The 25,823-nt window shown below is 41.4% G+C and overlaps 2 protein-coding genes, 1 long non-coding RNA gene and 1 pseudogene across 5 annotated transcripts in view; 2 read left to right on the top strand and 2 right to left on the bottom strand.

Moving 5' to 3' along the window:
• Positions 1–823, bottom strand: part of tbx16l (T-box transcription factor 16, like) — a 22,004-nt gene extending 21,181 nt beyond the window's left edge. The window contains exons 1-2 of one of the 2 annotated variants that reach the window (XM_014197266.2): positions 530–823; positions 43–208 (exon numbers count right to left, since the gene is read on the bottom strand). In XM_014197266.2, coding sequence (XP_014052741.2) covers positions 43–208; positions 530–611 — 248 coding nt within the window. In that variant the 5' untranslated portion in view covers positions 612–823. The remainder of the gene's footprint in view (positions 1–42; positions 209–529) is intronic. The other variant, XM_014197267.2, reaches the window with a different exon arrangement.
• A 4,536-nt stretch (positions 824–5,359) lies between these two features.
• Positions 5,360–6,706, top strand: LOC123742472 (uncharacterized). The gene is made up of 2 exons (XR_006769648.1): positions 5,360–5,648; positions 6,131–6,706. It is a non-coding gene; the product is annotated as an uncharacterized lncRNA (long non-coding RNA).
• A 1,472-nt stretch (positions 6,707–8,178) lies between these two features.
• On the bottom strand, positions 8,179–17,420 carry LOC106603499 (GTPase Era, mitochondrial-like; annotated as a pseudogene).
• Positions 16,723–25,823, top strand: part of fam222ba (family with sequence similarity 222 member Ba) — a 64,306-nt gene continuing 55,205 nt past the window's right edge. The window contains exon 1 of one of the 2 annotated variants that reach the window (XM_014197271.2): positions 16,723–16,855. The gene's annotated coding sequence lies outside the window, so the exon portion shown is untranslated. Of the gene's footprint in view, positions 16,856–25,033; positions 25,184–25,823 lie in introns of those variants that run through there. The other variant, XM_014197270.2, reaches the window with a different exon arrangement.

The following is a 25,823-nucleotide window of genomic DNA, read 5'->3' as shown; positions in this document are numbered from 1 at the left end:
GAAGGCCTATGGCTACCGCTATTTATCATCCACACATCCTACCTTCCTGTTTTGGTGATGAGCATCTCAGTTCCTATATCGCCAAATTGTTTCCATAGCTCGCGACCCTGGAGCGACACCCGGACTTGAAGAGCTGAAAGCTCGGGTTCACACCCGACTTTAACGCCGCTGTTCCAAGACTGGCCCCGCACAACCGCATCTTTCCAATCTAGTAGAAGGTATTTATTTGCGTCATTCATAGCCTATATTAGAGTTATGTTTTTTATTCCACAAACCTATGACAATAGACTACATAAATAGCTAACCACAGGGCACACACTGGTTGAATGAATCAACGTTGTTTCCACATAATTTCAATGAAATTATGTTAATGTTGAATTGACGTCTGTGCCCAGTGGGATAGGCTACCCCTCTCAATAGGAAAGAGCAAAAACTGTATTGTTAGGCTCAGTTAGGACTTTTAAACATTGTAATGCAACGTTTCCAGTAACATTTGGTCATGTTGTCTATCCATTAAACACAAACCTACCTGGTGGACAATTGCCATAGTTCCTGGGCTGAGAGTTGAGTGGGTAGTCACCACACAGCAGCCTCTCCTCATGCAGATACATGGCCTTGGAGCTCCAGTTAGTGCTCTTGTTGTTAATTCCTCTCTGATTTACTCCAAACTCAAACTCAGTGATATGCACTTGAGATGTGATTAGGGCAGCTATCCCCTATAGCTTTCCCTCCCATATGGAAGACAGAGATGTGTGTGTGTGTGTGTGTGTGTGTGTGTTAAGTGTTCGAACATCAATCAGAACCCCACTTTGATCTTTACACAGTTTAGAGTAGCTTACATGTTGTGTGAAAAGAGAGGAGCAGGGAGGGGGAGGTTGGTGTTCAGTATAGGCAGTGAGGCATTGGGGTTCCCCAACTTCAAAACCCCCAACTCCCAGGCCAGGTGCTAATCACCTGGGCAGTTTGGCCTGCCATTACTACAGGAAGCTGGTCCCAGCTCCTTTATTATACTGGCTGACCAGACAGACAGATACAGGACAGAAGGCTGGGGAGTGTCAATGCAGAGGTGTGTGTTGAGTGACACCTTGCTCCCTAAGTAACGACCTCCAGTCCACTGGACTTGGGCTCTATAGGGATGGCCTGGCTCTTTGAGATGTGGCTTGGTTATGATAAATATCATCATGATACCAAAAATATCTGAACACTTCTGAGCTTCTCTAATGTAGTAAATGCTGTCACAAAAATATATATTTGTCTTTGGTCTTCAAGGCAAGAGGGTGGAATTATTAATGTGGTTGTATGATTAAACAATATTTCATATTATCATTAAATTGTCATTAGGAATGGATAACTCATTCTACATATGAAATACATATTTGAGAGAACTTACAAATCTCTTATCCCAGCATATGAAGAGGGCCTACACAGAACTTGTATGGACTGGAGACTCATGTTCTGCTCTTATGCTCATATGTTATGTAGAGGTAAATCAGAACATTTATATGAATGTCTATAAATAGTCATTTACTTTACAAAATTAACTGCATCAGATTCATTACCCAAGATGATCCGTTTTTAGGGATATTTATTGTCAATATCGGGTGTATGAGAGGCGAAGTCAGGTGCAGGAGAGAAGCGAAATGTAACCAGGCGCACTTTATTATAGTTCCAAAATACGAGAGCACTACATAAATAAAAATGCGCTCAAAACCACGGAACATAACCAAAGTAAACCAAAGTAATGCGCGTAAATCAAACACCACGAAAAACATGAAACAATTACATACAAAACATGATGGGGAAACAGAGGGTTAAATACAAGTAGATTGATTGGGGAAATGATAACCATGTGTGTATGGAAACAAGACAAGACAAATGGATAATAGAAAAATGGAGCGGCGATGGCTAGAAAGCCGGTGACGTCGATCGCCGAACGCCGCCCGAACAAGGAGAGGAGCCGACTTCGGCGGAAGTCGTGACATTTATTTATTTTCCCCCAATACTTCCATCTGATACATACTTAATAATATTAAGAAGAAAATTTAGTCTGATTTAGATGTATAATGTGAAACTGCATTCTTACAAAGTAAAGCAAATGTGTATTATTATTTTTAATTCCGTACTTAAATAAATTACATTTTTGTCCTCCTGCTCTTAAATGTCTGGCTGGCCTCAGAAATACATTTTTATTTGAATGCGCTGTAAAATTCACAGAAATCTAAATTTGTTTCCCTGGTGCCTGGTGCCAGTGGTGGTTCTAGACCATTTCAACTGGGGGGGCCAAGCTGGGGCCAGTTGTACTGTTAGAGGGGCCAGTTACATTAGACGTCATTGTTGTCATATCGTTTTCTTCACTGCATTGCAGGCATTAGCAGTCAAAAGACCATGTTCCCCGTTGCCACCTGTCTAATAACGGATGTAAAAAAAGAACGATAGCAAAAATTTGTTATGTAAAAATTATTTCATACTCCACATTTAGGGGGGCCACAAGGGGGTCCAAAATTGTTGTCACAGGGGCACTGGCCCCCCCTGACCCTCCCCTCCAGAACTGCTAGTGCCTGGTGCCCCTCCAACTCTTTGCTGATAAAGAGTTGGAGGGACACCAGGCACCTCAATGGTGCCGCCCAGATAGGCCTGCTTACGTCTTTATCTGTAGGATCAACCCGACCACTCACACCCCCCTGGTCCCCCACCCAAACTGGGGAGCCTGTTTCCACAGTAACTGGGCTACGTTGTCGCCCCCACCTCTGTCCTCACCCCAAACCGTGTCACCCGACACCTCCCACGTGCCTCATACATATTTATTTCAATTTTGTTGAAATGTGATACGAATATTGTGTCAGAAAATATGCCAACCACAATGAATGCTCCTGAAAGATGGTTGCAGTTATGTTTGATATGTAGATGACTCAAACCACTAACATTTACATCAAGAAGAGTCATTGCATAATATTCAGTTGAAATCAGCTGCTGATAGTTGGATACCCTTTCCTTTGTAATCAAGATCTAAGACACAATTGATTGCATTTGCCATGACGTGAATTATAAAGTATTTGTAGTGGGGAGGAACTGTCAAATATTATACAGTACCAGTCAAAAGTTTGGACACACCTACTCAGAACAGGGTTTTTCTTTATTTTTGTAATGAATACTCAGGGAGAAAAGGTGCAGATTTACGCGCAGAGCGCGGCAGATGTTTATTAAGAAATCGTGGTCACAGGCAGGCAATGGTCAAACACAGGTAGGCAGTCAAAAACAAACAATACCTCACAACCATACAAACAGAAAGAATTGAACTAAATAGGGAGCTGATGAGACCAGGTGAGAAACGAACACAGGTGAAAACAATGAACAAAATGAAAGACAGGGCTACGTTCCAGAACACAAAGAAAAAGAACACAAGGTTGACTAAGAAAAGAAAAGCAGAACCTTACCATTTTTACAATTTTCTACATTGTAGAATAATAGTGAATACATCACAACTATGAAATAACACATATGGAATCATGTAGTAACAAAAAAGTATGAAACAAATCAAAATATATGTTATATTTGACATTCTTCAAAGTAGCCACCCTTTGCCTTGATGACAGGTTTGCACACTCTTGGCATTCTCTCAACCAGCTTCAGCTGGAATGCTTTTCAATTAATAGATGTGCCTTGTTAAAAGTTAATTTGTGGAATTTCTTTCCTTCTTAATGCGTTGTGTTGTGACAAGGTAGGGGTGCTATACAGAAGATAGCCCTATTTGGTAAAAGACCAAGTCCATATTATGGCAATAACAGTATAACTAAACAGAGAAACAACAGTCAATCATTACTTTAAGACATGAAGGTCAGTAAATCCGGAAAATTTCAAGAACTTTAAAAGTTTCTTCAAGTGCAGTCGCAAAAACCATCAAACGCTATAATGAAACTGGCTCTCATGAGGACCGTCACAGGAAAGGAAGACCCACAGTTACCTCTGCTGCAGAGGATAAGTTCATTAGAGTTAACTGCACCTCAGAAATTGCAGCCCAAATAAATGCTTCACAGAGTTCAAGTAACAGACGCATCTCAACATCAACTGTTCAGAGGAGACTGCGTGAATCAGGCCTTCATGGTCGAATTGCTGCAAAGAAACCACTACTAAAGGACACCAATAAGAAGAAGAGACTTACTTGGGCCATGAATCACGAGCAATGGACATTAGACCGGTGGATATCTGTCCTTTGGTCTGATGAGTCCAAAGTTTAGATTTTTGGTTCCAACTGCCATGTCTTTGTGAGACGCAAAGTAGGTGAATGGATGATCTCCGCACGTGGGGTTCCCACTGTGAAGCATGGAGGAGGTGTGATGGTGTGGGGGTGCTTTGCTGATGACACTGTCAGTGATTTATTTCGAATTCAAGGCACACTTAACCAGCATGGCTACCACAGCATTCTGCAGCGATACGCCATCCCATCTGGTTTGAGTTTGGTGGAACTATCATTTTTTTTTCAACAGGACAATGACCCAAAATACACCCCCAGGCTGTATAATTGCTATTTGACCAAGGAGAGTGATGGAGTGCTGAATCAGATGACCTGGCCTCCACAGTCATCCGACCTCAACCCAACTGAGATGGTTTGGGATGAGTTGGACAGCAGAGTGAAGAAAAAGTAGCCAACAAGTGCTCAGCATATGTGGGAACTCCTTCAAGACTGTTGGAAAAACATTCCTCATAAAGCTGTCATTGTAAATAAGAATTTGTTCTTAACTGATTTGCCTAGTTCAATAAAGGTTAAATAAAATAAAACATTAAAAGCTGTTTGAGAGAATGCCAAAAGTGTGCAAAGCTGTCATCAAGGCAAAGGGTGGCTACTTTGAAGAATCTAAAATATACAATATATTTTGATTTGTTTAACACTTTTTTGTTACTACATGATTCCACGTGTTATTTCATAGTTTTGATGTCTTCACGATTATTCTACAATGTAGAAAATAGTAAAAATAAAGAAAAACCCTGGAATGAGTAGGTGTGTCCAAACACATTTCTGAAAGTTTTAAGACTGAAATTATTTCAGTTGGCTGTTTCTTAGGATGTCCACTTAAGGTCATAATGTTTAATTATTCAGTGACTTCAATAACCAGTTCAGTGGAGGTCATGTTTTAACAATAGGTAATGTTTGCTTGGGTGAGTTTGAATGTTGACAAAAGAGACAGACAATTTGTTAAACAAAATGCAAGCTGGAAATAAATCTGCCAAAATAAGGCAAAAAAAACCGGGAGAAAAACATTTCTTAAGAAAAACTTGCTTTGGAATGGGTGTGTACAGGGGCATGGAGGGGTGTCAGATGAGATATCAAACACCTGATGTTGCAAAACTGTTTGGGGTCTGATTAGAAGGGGTGGGGCACATCATTAGATCAGAGGCAAACGGGACAAGACCCAGAGCATGATAGATAAGGGGGCCACAGCTCTGACGTCATCACCATATGCAAATGATCTGGTGGCCTTAAAGGACACCTTTGCGAGCTGTCATGAGTCTGTGAACAACGTGGTGGTGTTGGAGACGTGCTGGCTGTTGTAAACCAGAGCAGCGTGGTAATAGAAAACAACCAACGCCCTTAATTAACACTTTTTTTCTTCAAGAGGAGAGAGGACAACGCAGACAGACCAGACATGGAGGTGAGGTGAACATTTAAAGGCCCACTATGTGAAATTTACAGACGTTTTGATCACTTAACCCAGTCACGCTAAACCTCTGAAGCTGTCAATTGGGCTTCATTTGAAGGGGATAATTAGGGGAGAGAGCTGATGTTTAGAGAAGGTCCTCTATTAAGATGCTCTGCAAGTGGTTTCTTTTAGTTAACTACAAGCAATTACATTAAGAAAACTCATGTACATGGTATCGGTATGTAATGCAATGTGGGATCTGCTCTTGGTTAGTCTTGCAATAGGACCTCAATAGATTTGATTAAGAAATTGATGTGGATCATGCAAGAAAATATCATTCTGTAATATAGCATGCATATTGTATTCATTCCCTGGGTGGTTGACTTCTCAGAATGTTATAACACATTGATAACATATTGACTCAACCCTGTTTCTGTACATATTTGTTTGTGTATTTATTTAATATGTAATATCCATAATTTTATCCCCATTAGGTTTATTCATTTAGGCAATGTCATCATGGGACATTGTTCGTTAGTCTTGTACCCTGGACAGGATATCATCATATACTGTAAGTTCGTTATGGTGACACTACAGTATAGATGATGTACTATCCAGGGTCTCATTCCCCCTCCGGATACTATCAGCACACACACACAAGCTGTTGACGGTTGGAAGCTAGAGGGTGGCAATCTAACCGTTACCATTACTGAGTTTTAGCAATGGTAAGGGTTCTATTGATGCCTCTCAATGTCATAGCTACAATAGTACACACATGGACGGATGCTGCTGGCGGTTGGAAGCTAGAGGGTGGCGCTCAAACCGTTACCATTACTGAGTTTTAGCAATGGTAAGGGTTCTAATGCTGCTTCTCAATGTCATCTGGAGTTGTGTTAAAGGAAACTAAAAACTGGTGGACTGGTCTCGTCTTCCTGGCAAGAAGTCGCATTTGATTACAATACCTTAGTGATACCAAGAGCCAAAGTTGTGTTTAAGAGCTGATTTTGATATTGTAAGATGCTTGTTGACTTGTGAAATAATGTTTAAAATTAAAAACCAAAGAATGACTATCAATGTCTTGGTGTACATCTCACTCTGAATGTTAAATACTGTACCAAGGTTACCACCTCAATGCATGGACAGGTTACACATATGAAATTGTATGAAAGCGTACATATTATTTTTGTAAATGTATTTATCATTTCATATACTCCTTGCAAAGCAGTTGGTTTGTCTAATTGAAGATTACCTCTAGTATTCTGCACTAAACATACGGTTGTTAGGAGTGTAACTGCCAGTGTAATCAATGGAGAGCAGCTGTTTCTGTAGACAGAGTGAACTGAGACATTACAGCCCTCTTTCTCCCCCTCTTCTTCTCACTGTCTCACTCTCTCTCTTCATTGAGACACCCCAGCCCTCCCTCTCTTTATCTCTCTCTCTCTTTGGCCTTGCTTTAGGCCACACACTTGTTTTTCATCAAGATAGCCTGGATAGTGACAGCGCATAGAGCAAACTTACAGGGAGGGGGAGAAATGAACCTATTTACCATTATCTGACCGATTTTACCAGCAGGTTAGCGCTCTATTTTACCAACGGTTTAGCGCTCTATTTTACCACCAGCAGGTTAGCGCTCTATTTTACCACCAGCAGGTTAGCGCTCTATTTTACCACCAGCAGGTTAGCGCTCTATTTTACCACCAGCAGGTTAGAGCTCTATTTTACCACCAGCAGGTTAGCGCTCTATTTTACCACCAGCAGGTTAGCGCTCTATTTTACCACCAGCAGGTTAGCGCTCTATTTTACCACCAGCAGGTTAGCACTCTATTTTACCACCAGCAGGTTAGCGCTCTATTTTACCACCAGCAGGTTAGCGCTCTATTTTACCACCAGCAGGTTAGCGCTCTATTTTACCACCAGCAGGTTAGCGCTCTATTTTACCACCAGCAGGTTAGCGCTCTATTTTACCAACGATTTAGCGCTCTATTTTACCACCAGCAGGTTAGCGCTCTATTTTACCACCAGCAGGTTAGCGCTCTATTTTACCACCAGCAGGTTAGCGCTCTATTTTACCACCAGCAGGTTAGCGCTCTATTTTACCACCAGCAGGTTAGCGCTCTATTTTACCACCAGCAGGTTAGCGCTCTATTTTACTACCAGCAGGTTAGCGCTCTATTTTGAATTCCATTAAAGAGAAACAATTCAGTCCTCAGGGGTTTTGCTTTGAGAGAGAATAAGAAGGAAAGATAGAAAGAGAGCGAGAGAGAGAAAGGGATAGAAATCAAGGCTTGAGGGGACAGCAATGCTATTGTCAGCTGACAGAGAAAGAGTGAGAGGAGAGAGACAGGGGGAGGATAGCACAACAGGGACATTCGACAGACAGAACGTGACTGTGCTACTCCCAGTTCAATCATCACAGGGACAGGTGAGGCAGAGGTCTACTGCCAAGAGGAAGGTTCTGGGAGCCTAAAATAAAACATGAACCTTTTCACAGTTCACCTCACCACACACACACACCAAAATATAGCCATTTAAATAACAGAGGTGAGAGGTAAAAATTATAATTACAAGATAATATGTTACAGAATCTCTGAAAGACAAACCAGTGGAAAATATATGCAAAAATATAAGCACGTCATCCTTTACTCAAGAGCAATGCTTATGCAAGAATACAGTATGATGACCCTTGAGAGAAGTGACTGTAGAAAAGGCTGGGAACAAGTTCAAGGGGAGAGAGCTGTCACTCTGTGTTTCCATTAACTCTCAATAGCTGACTCACGATGAGCACTCACAAGCTCTCAGCAGCACAGTTTAGCTGTAGGTCTGTCCACAGTCAAGCAATAGAAACCAGTCAGATCTTTCATTGAATATAGTATCCAAAGAATCCATAGAGTACAAGAGTGTTAATTTCCAACACACTAGGCCACCATAATACTGTGTTTGCCCCAGATGATCAAAATACTCTGTTTCCCATAATCCTCTTCAATTCTTCACCTTCACTGAGAGCCTCAGCTTGACCTCCCTGAGGAACACAGTGCTAAGGTCCTCTCCAGCCTCTCTGGCTATCCTGGAAACCATCTGACCAGCCTGGCCAATCACCACTTTCTGTCACCAGGAGAAATACAAAAAACAGAGAAAAGGAAATACATTATATTAATATGAGCATGCATTTCAATATGATGCCAATGTTTTAAGTCCACAAGAGGACCACAGTTACTATAGCAGATAAGAATAATTTATACTGTAATACTCACTCGGTCCTAACAACCAAATATACAGGAAATCAATGACTTTCAACTCTGTCATCATTCACTTAACTGAATGAAAACTAGAGAGTAGTCTGGTGCAGGGATCAAGTTTAAATCACTGAGCACTGCTGTAACCACTGCAGATGTAGGCTAACATTCATCCAGTCTGTCTGACATGAAACAAGTATGGTTTAAAAAGGAATCTGCTCAAATATTTACAAGTTATTACAGGCTAAAGAACTCCAGGTATAGTGACTTGAAGTTAAAGAGTATGAAAAAACTGTTAATCTACACATGTAATCATCAGTCAGAGAACACATGGCTGAGCAGCTTCATCTCTTAAACATTAGGGGGAAATGGTTGGGACAGGATACAGATCAGAGTTGGGGTCAATTCCATTTCAATTCAGTCAATTCAGGAAGCACATTGAAATTCCTATTACAATTTCCCTCGTTGTTCGGAACTGAAATTTAAATGTTCCGTTTACTTCCTAACTGAATAAACTGAATTGAAATGGAATTGACCCCAAACCTGACAGAGATGTCATGTAAAAGCAAGCTGTAGAATCACTATGGGAATGTGATGTAAGGGGGGAGGGGAAGAAGTAAAAAAACAGCCGGTTCAGATGAACTATCTGTCGACACATTGACAGGCCTGTGTGAAATGCCACACACACAGAGCATGGAACCTCGATCCGTCTGTGAGAAAGTTACCGTTACTTCTCTCCTTCTTGTCTTTATCTTCTTCCACTGATGGCTTCTCACATGTTCATTAGTAACTGGGTAGTTAGGTTGGTGGGGGTGTCATTGACATGTTTCACAACAGGGGACATATACAGCGCCATCTGTAATTATTGGAACAGTGAAGTATTGTTTCTTCTTTTGGCTCTATACTCCAAACAATGATTATGAAGTTAAAGGGCAGATTGTCAAATTTTATTTGAGGGTATTTTAATCCATATATTTTAATCCATACTGTATATAAATTACACCACTTTTTGTAAATAGTCCCCCCATTTTATGGGAGCAAAAGTATTGGAACAAATTCACTTACAGTTGAAGTCGGAAGTTTACATTCACTTAGGTTGGAGTCATTAAAAATAGTTTTTCAACCACTCCACAAATTTCTTGTTAACAAACTGTAGTTTTTGCAAGTCAGTTAGGACATCTACTTTATGCATGACACAAGTAATTGTTCTAACAATTGTTTACAGACAGATTATTTCACTTATAATTCACTGTATCACAATTCCAGTGGGTCAGAAGTTTACATACACTAAGTTGACTGTGCCTTTAAACAGATTGGAAAATTCCAGAAAATTATGTTATGGCTTTAGAAGCTTCTGATAGGCTAATTGACATCATTTGAGTCAATTGGAGGTGTACCTGTGGATGTATTTCAAGGCCTACCTTCAAACTCAGTGCCTCTTTGCTTGACCTCATGGGAAAATCAAAAGAAATCAGCCAAGACCTCAGAAAAATAATTGTAGACCTCCACAAGTCTGGTTCATCCTTGGGAGCAATTTCCAAACGCCTGAATGTACCACGTTCATCTGTACAAACAATAGTATGCAAGTATACACACCATGGGACCACGCAGCCGTCAAACTGCTCAGTAAGGAGACGCGTTCTGTCTCCTAGAGATGAACGTACTTTGGTGCGAAAAGTGCAAATCAATCCCAGAACAGCAGCAAAGGATCTTGTGAAGATGCTGGAGGAAACAGGTACAAAAGTATCTATATCCACAGTAAAACGAGTCCTATATCGACATAACCTGAAAGGCCGCTCAGCAAGGAAGAAGCCACTGCTCCAAAACTGCCATAAAAAAGACAGACTACGGTTTGCAACTGCACATGGGGACAAAGCTCGTACTTTTTTGTCTTCTAGTCTGATGAAACAAAAATAGAATTGTTTGGCCATAATGACCATCATTATGTTTGGAGGAAAAAGGGGGATGCTTGCAAGCCGAAGAACACCATCCCAACCGTGAAGCACAGGGGTGGCAGCATCATGTTATGTGGGTGCTTTGCTACAGGAGGGACTGGTGCACTTCACAAAATAGATGGCATCATGAGGCAGGACAATTATGTGGATATATTGAAGCAACATCTCAAGACATCAGTCAGGAAGTTAAAGCTTGGTCGCAAAAGGGTCTTCCAAATGGACAATGACCCCAAGCATACTTCCAAAGTTGGGGCAAAATGGCTTAAGGACAACAAAGTCAAGGTATTGGAGTGGCCATCACAAAGCCCTGACCTCAATCCCATAGAAAATTTGTGGGCAGAACTGAAATAGCATGTGCGAGCAAGGAGGCCTACAAACCTGACTCAGTTACACCAGCTCTGTCAGGAGGAATGGGCCAAAATTCACCCAACTTATTGTGGGAAGCTTGTGGAAGGCTACCCGAAACGTTTGACCCAAGTTAAACAATTTGAAGGCAATGCTACCAAATACTAATCGAGTGTATGTAAACTTCTGACCCACTGGGAATGTGATGAAAAAAATAAAAGCTGAAATAAATCATTCTTTCTACTATTATTCTGACATTTCACATTCTTCAAATAAAGTGATGATCCTAACTGACCTAAGACAGGGAATTTTTACTAGGATTAAATGTCAGGAATTGTGAAAAACTGAGTTTAAATGTATTTGGCTAAGGTGTATGTAAACTTCCTACTTCAACTGTATATATGTATTAAAGTAGTAAAAAGTTAGGTAATAGGTTGTGACTCTACAAATTTGTTGGATGCATTTGCTCTTTGTTTTGGTTGTGTTTCAGATTATTCTGTGCCCAATAGAAATGAATGGTAAATAATGTATTGTGTCATTTTGGAGTCACTTTTATTGTAAATAAATGTGGATGCTACCATGATTACGTATAATCCTGAATGAATCGTGAATAATGATGAGTGAGAAAGCACAAATATTGTACCCCCAAGGCATGCTAACCTCTCACCATGACAATAACAGGGGAGGTTAGCATTATTTGGGGGGGGGGGGGTTATGATATTTGAGCGTCTATAACTTTCTCACTCATCATGATTCACCTAACTTTTTACTACTTTAATAAACATATGTGAATTTTTCCCAATACTTTTGCTCCCCTAAAATGGAGGGACTATGTACAAAAAGTGCTGTAATTTCTAAATGGTTCACCCGATATGAATGAAAACACTTTAACCTCATAGTCATTGTTTGAGTTCAAATCCAAAATGTTGAAGTATACAGCAATTTTTTTTAAATAAATGCTTCACTGTCCCAATAATTACAGAGGGCACTGTATCTAAATCAACATTCAAAATATTACTGAAAATGCCATGTGACTTTCTTTCTTCACATACAGTTTTACTGCTATATCCAGCTCTCCATTCCCCCTGTCGTGCCACAAGTCAATCGACTGCAATTGCGAGCAAAAAATAGTTAATATAATTTCAATGGTAGTACTACTGTGAGTATTTCTCTATATGTGCTACAATGTTTATGTCTGGCACATAATCATCATATATTAGGGACTAAAGAGTAAATCATTGTGATTCGACACTGGACCTACAATACATCTCAAGCTGGGATAGGAGATAGCTCTTGACAGTTAAAATGGTTGACATGCACACGCACTACATCTACATGTGGCTATGAGTGCAGTGTATTGTCTGGCTGTGAAGTCTGTGTGCGTCCGTAATGACAAGTCACCTGTGTCATTGTGTAGGGCACTTCTTTGGGCAGATACTCGAGAAGCTTCTCTCTGACAGTGTTGGTGCAGACCTCCTCAGGAGTCTGGTTAGTCAGAACGTCACTGTGGTATTGCCAAGAACCAGGCTTTGACCCCACTACTAGGTACCTCTGTAGGACAGACAGACAGACATGATGTCTATAGTAATATTAGTTGTCACACATCAACATAGACACAATTGCTTTCCATGGGTTTTAAAGAACTTTAATTATTCCACGAGTGTACTTGTCTACTTGGTATCAGATTTGCTTTTAGTCCGTATATGACCATAAGCTACCATCACCTTCAGTGTCTCCACATCCTCTCTATCCACAGCAGAGAGCATGAAGACATCCTTGAAGTGGGCCCAGCCCTGTTGGGTCTTCAGAGCGCTCACTTGCTCCTTACTCAGCCCTGACTGGGCCTCACTGCCCTCACCAGGAGCCACATCACCACCTGGCTTGCCCTCATCTCCAGACCCTGGTGTCCTGGTCTCCCTGTCTGTCCTCCTCTCAGCACAGGGGGGCTTGATCACACTGCGGACCTGCAGCTTCCGCCCATTCACCACTCCACATGTCAGATCCGCTGTAATCTCCAACAACCTGCTCTTGCTCTTCAGCGAGTCAACCTGTGCCATACACAGTAGAGGGTTCATGTAACAATTCATATGTAGTAGACAGTTCCTAGTATATTACATGGTAATAATGCATTATATCATATGACAACCACGATCTCACCTCAGTGCATATGATCAGTGCTATGATTGACTTTAAGATGAGGCCATGGAGAGAGGATGAGATTTGCATGTGTTTGCTACATAAATAGAGAAGTACCTTTTTGAGAACTAGGACTGCTGGGACATCTGGGTACTGGGTCAGGCATATCAGGACCTCAAAGTCTAGCTTGTTGCAGGCCCACTTGTCCGACACATCCACCATTATCACCACTGAAGAGATAACAACAAGAAGAGGACATAAACACAATGCAGTGCATTGTCATTTGCGAGAAAAAAAATATTTATTTCAAAGGAATTGCAAAATGTGTGGGACCACATATTGTTTAAAAAGCGTAGACTAGATTGTCTGAAAAGCAATAGCCTTACAGCAGTCATCTGTGTGCCCGAAAACTGAAGAAGAATCGTACAGTACCAAGGTCAGCTTCCTTGACTGTATTCCAAGGATCCTCGAGGAGAGACTTCTCCAGCTGGTGCCTGTGGAGAAGATAAATAGCCTGTTGGAGATTCGCCTATTTCATTTTATGCACTGCAATACCACAGTAATGAAACCGGTGTAACAAATCACCTCTTGACTTTTGAAGGTGTAGTAAGTCCAGGAGTGTCCAGTAAAATCTAGAGAGAGAATGTATAAGTATGCATGTACAGTTGAAGTCAGAAGTTTACATACACCTCAGCCAAATACATTTAAACTCAGTTTTTCACAATTCCTGACATTTAATCCTAGTAAAATGTCCCTATCTTAGGTCAGTTAGGGTCACCACTTTGTTTTGAAGAATGTGAAATGTCGGAATAATAGTAGAGAGAATGATTTATTTCAGCTTTTATTTCTTTCATCATATTCCCAGTGGGTCAGAAGTTTACATACACTCAATTAGTATTTGGTAGCATTGCTGTAACGCCCAGGCCATAGAGAGGGGTTTTTGTTCTTTATTTTGGTTAGGCCAGGGTGTTACATTGGGTGGGCGTTCTGTTTTTGTATTTCTTTGTTTTGGGCCATGTGTGGCTCCCAATCAGGCACAGCTGAAGTTCGTTGTTGCTGATTGGGAGTCACACATAAGGAGCATGTTTTTCCTTTGGGTTTTGTGGGTAATTGTTTCTGTTAGTGTTTTGCACCTGACAGGACTGTTTGGCTGTCGGTTTTCTTGTTTTGTTTGTATAGTGTTCTTTCTTTATTAAATATTCAATGATGAACACTAACTCCGCTGCACCTTGGTCTACTCTCTCTCACGACAGCCGTTACAATTGCCTTTAAATTGTTTAACTTGGGTCAAACGTTTCGGGTAGCCTTCCACAAGCTTCCCACAATAAGTTGGGTGAATTTTGGCCCATTCCTCCTGACAGAGCTGGTGTAACTGAGTCAGGTTTGTAGGCCTCCTTGCTCGCACACGCTTTTTCAGTTCTGCCCACAAATTTTCTATAGGATTGAGGTCAGGGCTTTATGTTGGCCACTCCAATTCCTTGACTTTGTTGTCCTTAAGCCATTTTGCCACAACTTTGGAAGTATGCTTGGTGTCATTGTCCATTTGGAAGACCAGTTTGCGACCAAGCTTTAACTTCCTGATTGATGTCTTGAGATGTTGCTTCAATATATCCACATAATTGTCCTGCCTCATGATGCCATCAATTTTGTGAAGTGCACCAGTCCCTCCTGCAGCAAAGCACCCCCACAACATGATGCTGCCTCCCCCGTGCTTCACGGTTGGGATGATGTTCTTCGGCTTGCAAGCCTCCCCTTTTTCCTCCAAACATAACGATGGTCTTTATGGCCATTTTTTGTTTCATCAGACCAGAGGACATTTCTCCAAAAAGTACGATCTTTGTTCCCATGTGCAGTTGCAAACCGTAGTCTGGCTTTTTTTATGGCGGTTTTGGAGCAGAGGCTTCTTCCTTGCTGAGCGGCCTTTCAGGTTATGTCGATATAGGACTCGTTTTACAATGGATATAGATACCGTTGCACCTGTTTCCTCCAGCATCTTCACAAGGTCCTTTGCTGTTGTTCTGGGATTGATTTGCACTTTTCGCACCAAAGTACGTTCATCTCTAGGAGACAGAACGCGTCTCCTTCCTGAGCGGTATGCCGGCTGCATGGTCCCATGGTGTTTATACTTGCGTACTATTGTTTGTAAAGATGAACGTGGTACCTTCAGGCGTTTGGAAATTGCTCCCAAGGATGAACCAGACTTGTGGAGGTCTACAATAATGTTTTCTGAGGTATTGGCTGATTTCTTTTGATTTTCCCATGATGTCAAACAAAGAGGCACTGAGATTGAAAATAGGCCTTGAAATACATCCACAGGTACACCTCCAATTGACTCAAACTATGTCAATTAGCCTATCAGAAGCTTCTAAAGCCATGACATAATTTTCTGGAATTTTCCAAGCTGTTTAAAGGCACAGTCAACTTAGTGTAGGTAAACTTCTGACCCACTGGAATTGTGATACAGTGAATTATAAGTGAAATAATCTGTCTGTAAACAATTGTTGGAACAATTACTTGTGTCATGCACAAAGTAGATGTCCTAACCAACTTGCACAAACTACAGTTTGTTAACTAGAAATTTGTGGAGTGGTTGAAAAACGAGTTTTAATGACTCCAACCTAAGTGTATGTAAACTTCCGACTTCAACTGTATAAGTGTGGTTATCTAATAAATATAACGTTTGTATATTGGACAGATACTGTACATAATGTAACACAGCACTGATAAAATAATGAACAATTGCCAAATTTCTGCTATGCTCAATGCATGGTCTGAGAGGTGATTCTCACTTACAATCTGTGTGTCATCTACTGTGAGAACACCGAGGGCACGGGACCGTGTGGTATGCACTTTCTTGGAAACAGCAAACACCTATGAGAGATCATGTTCAAAGAAACTGGTGTTAATGGTAAATAAACTCCAGGCTGACTGATGCCATGATGTTTACAGCTTAAACTGAAGAAACTGGCCAGTACAATAAAGTGAACTACCTTTCTGCCAAGCTGTTGGTTGGACAGTGTGGACTTCCCAGCATTTGGATGCACCAATAATGGCCACTCTTAAAACCTTTGATTTCTCTGGTTGATCTGGATCCTTCACCAGCCATGATATTTGCTTAGCTGAAACAAGAGTTTAGGGGTTGACATCAGAAATATGAGTAAAATATGAGGTACATAATACAGATCTACAGAATACAGGGGCATATGTAATATTCATACTTTAGTCTACACATTCAGTGCGCAGCATTTGCATAAGTAGCAACTGTACTACTATGCCCGGAGGTAACCCTCTTTTGTTTTCAGAGGCAGCAGCAGTTGTGATTACCGCTGTCGGGCGGAACTGAGGCTGGATAGTGATAAAGACTGTCATCTGTCTCTGCCGCTTTGCCTTTCGCCAGTCTGCTCAAAAACGCATCCGATGTAATAAAACAGGCGGGGGTGAAGCAAAAACCCTGTCCATTATTGGTCCCTGGACGACGGGCAGCCCATCCTAAACCAAAGCAACAGAAAGAGACATCGAGAACATCATCATCACTGCGTGTCCCTGCCAGGTAACTGATGCAACGGCTGTGCCTAGTTTACAATGGCGCAGGAATCAGATTTAAAAAAAGTATTATAATTATAGCTAAATGACATGTATGTAACCTGACATCAATGGAGCTATTTCCTCAAAATGAAATAAATAGCTAGCTGGATAAGGCATGGCTGTCAAGAACATCTCATTATCGCAGACCCATTCCAGTTAATGTATTATTTCAGACAAAATAAAATATATTTCTGGTTGGTGGGAAGGCTATTACATTTATATGATAGCTTATTAATTTGAGAGAACGCTAAGCAGATAAGGTAGAAGATGACTGACCCGTTCTGAGAAACGGTGACACATTTAACAGTGGCGCAGAGATGCTGAAAGCAACTCTCGAAAAATATACCGATTTTCGGAAAATCGAGATGCTCACACGGAAATCCATTTATGATATAAACTTATCTTGCCTAGTTATCGATGAAATCCCAACATATTTCGGTGACACTATCCGAAACGCAAGGTTACTTTATGCATTATTGTTTTCGTTCATATTGCACTTAGGGGGGCAGCCATGATGGATAAACAAAAGAGTGGTTTTGTCTGTGGAAGAGGTTCTGCTTGGTTGTTGTGGCGAGCTATTGGCTTTACCGCCCCCTAGCGAACAAGAGGAGGAAACGCTATTGATCTTTATTGCTCGACTTCTGATGCCATCTCCTGTCAAATACTCTCTCAGTCTCAACCCCAATGGAACCACTGAATTTTGGATCACATTATAGAAAACCACATAATGTAGAAATATGCATTCAATAGCTGACACATCACAAACAATTTAAAGCTGTCTTCAGTTTGAGAGGAATGCCCGTGTGGCTCAGTTGTGTTTGCATGGTGTTTGCAACGCCAGGGTTGTAGGTTCGATTTTCACGGGGGACCAGTACGGAAAATACAAATTTATGAAATGTATGCATTCACTACTGTAAGTCGCTCTGGATAAGAGCGTCTGCTAAATGACTAAAATGTTAAAACTGTTAAGTGCTGCACCTGAGAAGGAGCAGCTCTCTGCATTACATCCATGATAAATAATGTGTCTTCTGAGCCATTGCTATTGGCCATAATAGCAATCTCTCTGCTGCTTATCTCTGGCAAATTGATTTATTTATTCTTTATTTAACTAGGCAAGTCAGTTAAGAACAAATTCTTATTTACAATGACGGCCTACCAAAAGGCAAAAGACCTCCTGCGGGGACGGGGGCTGGGATTAAAAATGTAAAATAAATAACATATAAATATAGGACAAAACACACATCACGACAAGAGAGACAACACAACACTACATAAAGAGAGACCTAAGACAACAACATAGCAAGGCAGCAACACATGACAACACAGCATGGTAGCAACACAACATGACAACAACATGGTAGCAGCACAAAACATGGTACAAACATTGTTAATACTCAACTGAAAGTAAATTAACTTGAGCTTTTATTGATGAAATAGGCCTATGGATCATCACACTGAGAAAAATGGCTTGATAATATACATGAAAAATAAGCAACAGACAAGTCTGCCATTACAGATTGTCAGTCCCCGAAGGCTATTTACGTACCCCCTGGCACTGACTTGTTTATCCCCGGGGGTACCCACATGCACCACAGTTTTGGAAAACACTGCAGTCGAAACGCCCTGGGCTTTAGCAACATGTTATCCGGAGGAATACGCAGCAACGATGCCTAAATGTCCTTACTCACTAATTCACAACAAGAAGTTGACAAAAATTGGATTTGATTATACATTATAAGTCTGCTCTAATGTTAATTTAAGGATAAGGGAGTGCATATGTAGTTGATCGATTGATTTCTTCTATTTTATTATGTTGTTTTCAGTCTGCTTCCTCGCAAGTAAAGCAAGAGAGAGCAGATGTTTCCTCATAGTCCATCAAACATGCCGGCTGCTTGTTAGTCTTCCAGGACTCCCTCAGGATGTAACAAACACCTCCACTGGGGAGGATGATGTAGGATATCAGGTAGCTCACAATCTGTCATCATCCAACTCTAAAAGTTGTGCAGAAAAAGAGGGAGCAACAAAAACAGAGCCTTTAGCAGACACTCACTGTGGAATAGACTTTTAGTGGAACTAGAAACTGAAGGATATTTGAGGATCAGTATGTTGGAACTGAGCTCTCTCTCACGCGCTTTCAAACACTCATGCACACACGTACAGACACACACGCACACACACACACACACACACACACACACACACACACACACACACACACACACACACACACACACACACACACACACACACACACACACACACACACACTCACACTCACACTCACACTCACACACGCACACATTTGTTCAAGGCCTTTGCTCCCTCAGGGCTTTCCTCACATGGCCATTTCACGTGGGAGTGCATCGGAGTTCTTTCTATGACTGCATTAACATTGGCCTTCAAAAAGGGAAAGGGCTCTCTCCAAAAAGAACAAAATGGCTGTGCCTGCAAACCATTTAATCATAAATTATTGTAGAGCCCATGTTGCCATTTAAAGTGCACTTGCCAAGTGGAAATGGAATACTGTCATAGAAGATCTCTTCTCTGATCTAGTTCATTTTCCAATTCATTCTATTCTCTATCTTGCATCTGTGATGTTTGATAGAAGTAATGGTTCTTAATTGTCAGTAACAATGAAGCCAGTAACCTCCCCCAAAACATACAGTGAATTCCATTCCTCTTGCTCATCTATGTTGACTCCAGGCAGAAAGTAACTCCTGTCACGTCAAATTTACCCAGCATCTCCTATAGCAGTCAGACTAACTAGATGTGCCTTAACAGGCAGCTGCTAGAGTGATGCTGTCAACCTTGCTGCTGGCGAGGAATAACAAAGTTTAGGAAATAATAAGCATGAGACATGAGCACGTCAAGAGGTAGCTGTGGGAGAAGGCAGGCAGGGGTTGCCAATGCAACCGAGCATTCACCAATCCATTACAGATGATTGCAGTCAGTAACACAATACAGCAGCTGCACAGCTGCCACATCCTCTATAAGGCCTTCATCAAAATGCTTTTTAAGAAACACCCACCAGGTCACAAAGATTCTCTGTTGATTGTAAAGTCCCTCTGTCATTGGAGAGAGAGAAAAAAGTTTGTCAATCTAGACTTGCAATCAATATGACTTGTCTGTAAAGTGGATCGATTATGCCTCCCTTTGAAATCATCAATCATGTCGGCGGTGAATTTAAAAGCGTAATTAGGTACAGCTTTCCTAAACATCCTGTATTGACATTATTCTGGGGCAGGAGAAAAGACACCATTCTGCGTCATTAACTTTGTATTATGGCCTGATGTGCCCACTGCTGTGCTGTTACTTTCCCGTTCCCAGATGAAGTCACTGTGATTGGGCTTTCAGACAGAGCTCTCCCCCTGCCCCCCTCACTTGATGTTGGGATTTGGGTGCAGTAACATTTGCAGGCCAGGCAGGATTTGTCTTGGGTGATTGTAATGGTCTGGTCGGGATGATAACCAAGTAATTTCCATGTATTATATAATGACATATGATGTCTCAATCAGGTACAGTTGAAGTCGGAAGTTTACATACACCTTTTCCAAATACATTTAAACTCAGTTTTTCACATTTCCTGACATTTAATCCCAGTAAACATTCCCTGTCTTAGGTCAGTTAGGATCACCACTTTATTTTTAAAAATGTGAATTGTCAGAATAATATTAGAGAGAATGATTTATTTCAGCTTTTATTTCTTTCATCACATTCCCAGTGGGTCAGAAGTTTACATACACTCAATTAGTATTTGGTAGCATTGCCTTTAAATTGTTTAACTTGGGTCAAACGTTTCAGGTAGCCTTCTACAAGCTTCCCACAATAAGTTGGGTGAATTTTGGCCCATTCCTCCTGACAGAGTTGGTGTAACTGAGTCAGGTTTGTAGGCCTCCTTGCTCGCACAAGCTTTTTCAGTTCTGCCCACAAATTTTCTATAGGATTGAGGTCAGCGCTTTGTGATGGCCACTCCAATACCTTGACTTTGTTGTCCTTAAGCCATTTTGCCACAACTTTGGAAGTATGCTTGGGGTCATTGTCCATTTGGAAGACCCATTTGCGACCAAGCTTTAACTTCCTGACTGATGTCTTGAAATGTTGCTTCAATATATCCACATAATTGTCCTGCCTCATGATGCCATCTATTTTGTGAAGTGCACCCTCCTGCAGCAAAGCACCCCCACAACATGATGCTGCCACCCCTGTGCTTCAGGGTTGGGATGGTGTTCTTCGGCTTGCAAGCATCCCCTTTTTCCTCCAAACATAATGATGCCAAACAGTTTTATTTTTGTTTCATCAGACCAGAGGACATTTCTCCAAAAAGTACAATCTTTGTCCCCATGTGCAGTTGCAAACCATAGTCTGGCTTTTTTATGGCGGTTTTGGAACAGTGGCTTCTTCCTTGCTGAGCGGCCTTTCAGGTTATGTCGATATAGGACTCATTTTACTGTGGATATAGATACTTTTGTACCTGTTTCCTCCAGCATCTTCACAAGGTCCTTTGCTGTTGTTCTGGGATTGATTTGCACTTTTTGAACCAAAGTACGTTCATCTCTAGGAGACAGAACGCATCTCCTTCCTGAGCGGTATGACGGCTGCGTGGCCCCGTGGTGTTTATACTTGCGTACTATTATTGTTTGTTCAGATGAACGTGGTACCTTCAGGCATTTGGAAATTGCACCCAAGGATGAACCAGTCTTGTGGAGGTCTACAATTTTTTTCTGAGGTATTGGCTGATTTCTTTTGATTTTCCCATGAGGTCAAGCAAAGAGGCACTGAGTTTGAAGATAGGCCTTGAAATACATCCACAGGTACACCTCCAATTGACTCAAATGATATCAATTAGCCTATCAGAAGCTTCTAAAGCCATAACATCATTTTCTGGAATTTTCCAAGCTGTTTAAAGGCACAGTCAACTTAGTGTATGTAAACTTCTGACCCACTGGAATTGTGATACAGTGAATTATAAGTGAAATAATCTGTCTGTAAACAATTGTTGGAAAAAGTACTTGTGTGATGCACAAAGTAGATGTCCTAACCGACTTGCCAAAACTATAGTTTGTTAACAAGAAATTTGTGGAGTGGTTGAAACGAGTTTTAATGACTCCAACCTAAGTGTATGTAAACTTCCGATTTCAACTGTATATCATATACTTGCTACTTATTATCATTCACGGTACAGTAATATTGCTGATTCAAATCGTCATTTAAGTTTTTTTTTTAATTACTTTGCCTACCATTATGTAACTTGTTTTTTATTTTTCCCATCAAAGAGATATTCATTCATATATCACAGATATATAATTACCTGCTCCTAAATACCTGGCATGCAGACATGGTATATACTATAATATAAGGGAATGATACAGTACATTATCTCAATGTATGACTATCATTTTCTTCAAGCCTCATAATGATATCTATACTCAAATCAAGTCATTCAAATCAAATGTTATTTGTCACATGCGCCGAATACAGCAGGTGTAGACCTTACCGTGAAATGCTTACTTACAAGCCCTTAACTAATAATGCAGTTGAAGAAATAGAGTTAAGAAAATATTTACGGTACCGAGTCAATGTGCGGGGGTACAGATTAGTCGAGGTAATTTGTAAAGTGACTATGTATAGATAATAAACAGAGAGTAGCAGCAGTGTAAAAACAAAGGAGATGGGAGTCAATGTAAATAGTCTGGGTGGCTATTTGATTAATTGTTCAGCAGTCTTGTGGCTTGGGGGTGGAAGCTGTTAAGGAGCCTTTTGGTCCTAGACTTGGTGCTCCGGTACCGCTTGCCGTGATGCAACCGGTCAGGATGCTCCCGATGGTGCAGCTGTGGAACTTTTTGAGGATCTGGGGACCCATGCCAAATCATTTCAGTCTCCTGAGAGGGTGAAGGTGTTGTCGTGTCCTTTTCACAACTGTCTTGGTGTGTTTGGACCATGATAGTATGTTGGGGATGTGGACACCAAGGAACTTGAAACTCTCGACCTGCTCCACTTCAGCCCTGCCGATGTTAATGGGGCTTGTTCGGCCCTCTTCTTCCTTAAGTCCACAATCAGCTCCTTTGTCTTGGTCACATTGAGAGGTTGTTGTCCTGGTACCACACTGCCAGGTCTCTGACCTCCTTCCTATAGGCTGTCTCATCGATGTCGGTGATCAGGTCTACCACTGTTGTGCCGTCAGCAAACTTAATGATGGTATTGGAGTCTGGCTTGGCCACGCAGTTGCGGGTGAACAGGAAGTACAGGAGGGGACTAAGCACACACCCCTGAGGGGCCTCAGTGTTGAGGATCATAGTGGCAGTTGTGTTGTTGCCTACCCTTACCACCTGGGGGGCGGTCCGTCAGGAAGTCCAGGATCCAGTTGCAGAGGGAGGTGTTTAGTCCCAGGGTCTTTAGCTTAGTGATGAGCTTTGTGGGTACTATGGTGTTCAATGCTGAGCTGTAGTCAATGAACAGCATTCTCACATAGGTGTTCCTTTTGTCCAGGTGGGAAAGGGCAGTGTGGAGTACAATTGAGATTGTGTAATCTGTGGATCTGTTGGGGGGGTATGCGAGTTGGAGTGGGTCTAGGGTTTCCGGCGTGATGGTCTTGATGTGAGCCATGACCAGCCTTTCAAAGCACTTCATGGCTACCAATGTGAATGTTACGGGGCGGTAATCATTTAGGCAGGTTACCTTCGCTTTCTTGGGCACAGGGACTATGGTGGTCTGTTTGAAACATGTAGGTATTACAGACTCGGTCAGGGAGAGGGTAAAAATGTCAGTGAAGACACTTGCCAGTTGGTCCGGGCATGCTTTGAGTACACGTCCTGGTAATATGTCTGGTCCCACGGCTTTGTGAATGTTGACCTGTTTAAAGGTCTTGCTCACATTGGCTATGGATATCGTGATCACACAGTCATCTGGAACAGCTGGTGCTCTCATGCATGCTTCAGTGTTGCTTGCCTCGAAACGAGCATAAGACATTTGGCTCATCTGGTAGGCTTGCGTCACTGGGCAGCTCGCGTCTGGGTTTCCCTTTGTAGTCCGTAATAGTTTTAAAGCCCTGCCACATCCGATGAGCGTCAGAGCCAGTGTAGTAGGATTCAATCTTAGTCCTGTATTGATGCTTTACCTGTTTGATGGTTCATCTGAGGGCATAGTGGGATTTCTTATAAGCGTCCGGATTAGTCTCCCGCTCCTTGAAAGCGGCAGCTCTAGCATTTAGCTCGGTGCGGATGTTGTCTGTTATCCATGGCTTCTGGTTGGGATATGTACGTACGGTCACTGTGGGGACGATGTCGTAAATGCACTTATTGATGAAGCCGGTGACTGAGGTGGTATACTCCTCAATGCCATTGGATGAATCCCGGAACATATTCCAGTCTGTGCTAGAAAAACAGTCCTGTAGCATAGCATTCGCGTCATCTGACCACTTCCGTGTTGAGCAAGTCACTGGTGCTTTCTGCTTTAGTTTGAGCTTGTAAGCAGGAATCAGGAGGATGGAATTATGGTCAGATTTGCCAATTGGGGGGCGAGGGAGAGCTTTCTATGCGTCTCTGTGTGTGGAGTAAAGGTGGTCTAGAGTTTGGTTGTGCATGTGACATGCTGGTAGAAATGAGGTAAAACGGGTTTAAATTTGCCTGAATTATAGTCCCCGGCTATATTTTAGGGAGGTGAATGAAGTGGACACTGGATTATGTGTACATATACATGCTTTGAATTACTGTGATAAGCAATGAACTGTTTTCTAGTCTTGCAAATGTAGAAATATAAAATTATTTGTAATATGAAACTTTTGCCCAGTCATATTTTTATTTATTTTTTATTTAACATATATTGTGTACCAAGATGTTATGCATTCAATATCGCCATCAATATGATAATTATCACCACCTTTGTTATTGTCACAATAATGAAGGATATCAATTCAATTCTGGAAATGTTAAGTAGAGCAATGCATTTCATGAGTTTATTAATCGATGACATTTCCCTCATTCTTTTCTTGGGACTTTGCCCGGTTAAACGTTGTCACTGACCACAGTTCTAGGACCAGTTATGCCTAACCTTATCAAAACCTTAATCATTATTTAGGAAAATAAACCAAACTGGTCCTAGGGGAAAACTTCAGTCAAGAAGACCGACTTGGCTCGGTGCTGAGAAATCCTGCGCATGCGTTGGAAGTTTCTGCCGCAGACAGCAGCAGCAGTGATTCGGCAACGCAGAGCAACAACAAATAGAAAAACAAATCTGTATTTGAATTTTAAACCATGACGATGTTTTAAGCAATGCCTTTCGAGGAGGTACATGGAGAGTAAGTACTTCTACCTAATATCTGATTTAGTTCATCACGCTGGAAGATAATTACTTATCGTAAATGTGTGCAAAGCAGAGACGGCAACAAAGGAGTCAACGTTAGCTAACAAGCTGCTAGCTTTGTGTTTCATTAGTTAGCCTGCTAGTTAGCCTGCTATCCAGGTAGCTAGCTACGAGTTAGCATGCTAACAAGCTAGCCCTTGATCATGACTCTCGGGTCCATTACATTACACATACGAGTCATTGGACCTTAAGTTGTAACTATACAGTAGTATCCTTTAAGAGTACATCTTGGGCTAGCGAACAAGCTGGCTATCGATATTGCACTTACAATAATTGGATTAAACGTTATTCCCTTGTTCAAATAACTCTTAATTCAAGGTTAGTGGTAGCTGAATTTTGGCATTACGTTCGATACTTCAGTTTTCTCTACTGAATGTGTCAACTAGCCAGCATCTTATGTCGTCTAATGTTGATGCTAAATCTATCATAATTTAACGGATTATAACGGATTACATTATCCTCAATAAATTAATTAGCTAAACATTATTTTACCTAACCATTTTGTCGAGCATTTAGCTAGCTAATGTACTGTAGTTACCGACTGTAACCAATTTGTTAGAATATGAAGATTGCAT

Source organism: Salmo salar, chromosome ssa04 (assembly GCF_905237065.1).
Source record: "Salmo salar chromosome ssa04, Ssal_v3.1, whole genome shotgun sequence".
Classification (NCBI taxonomy): domain Eukaryota; kingdom Metazoa; phylum Chordata; class Actinopteri; order Salmoniformes; family Salmonidae; genus Salmo; species Salmo salar.
The sequence above is the reverse complement of the archived record's forward strand: the minus strand, read 5'-3'. Positions and strand labels throughout refer to the sequence as shown.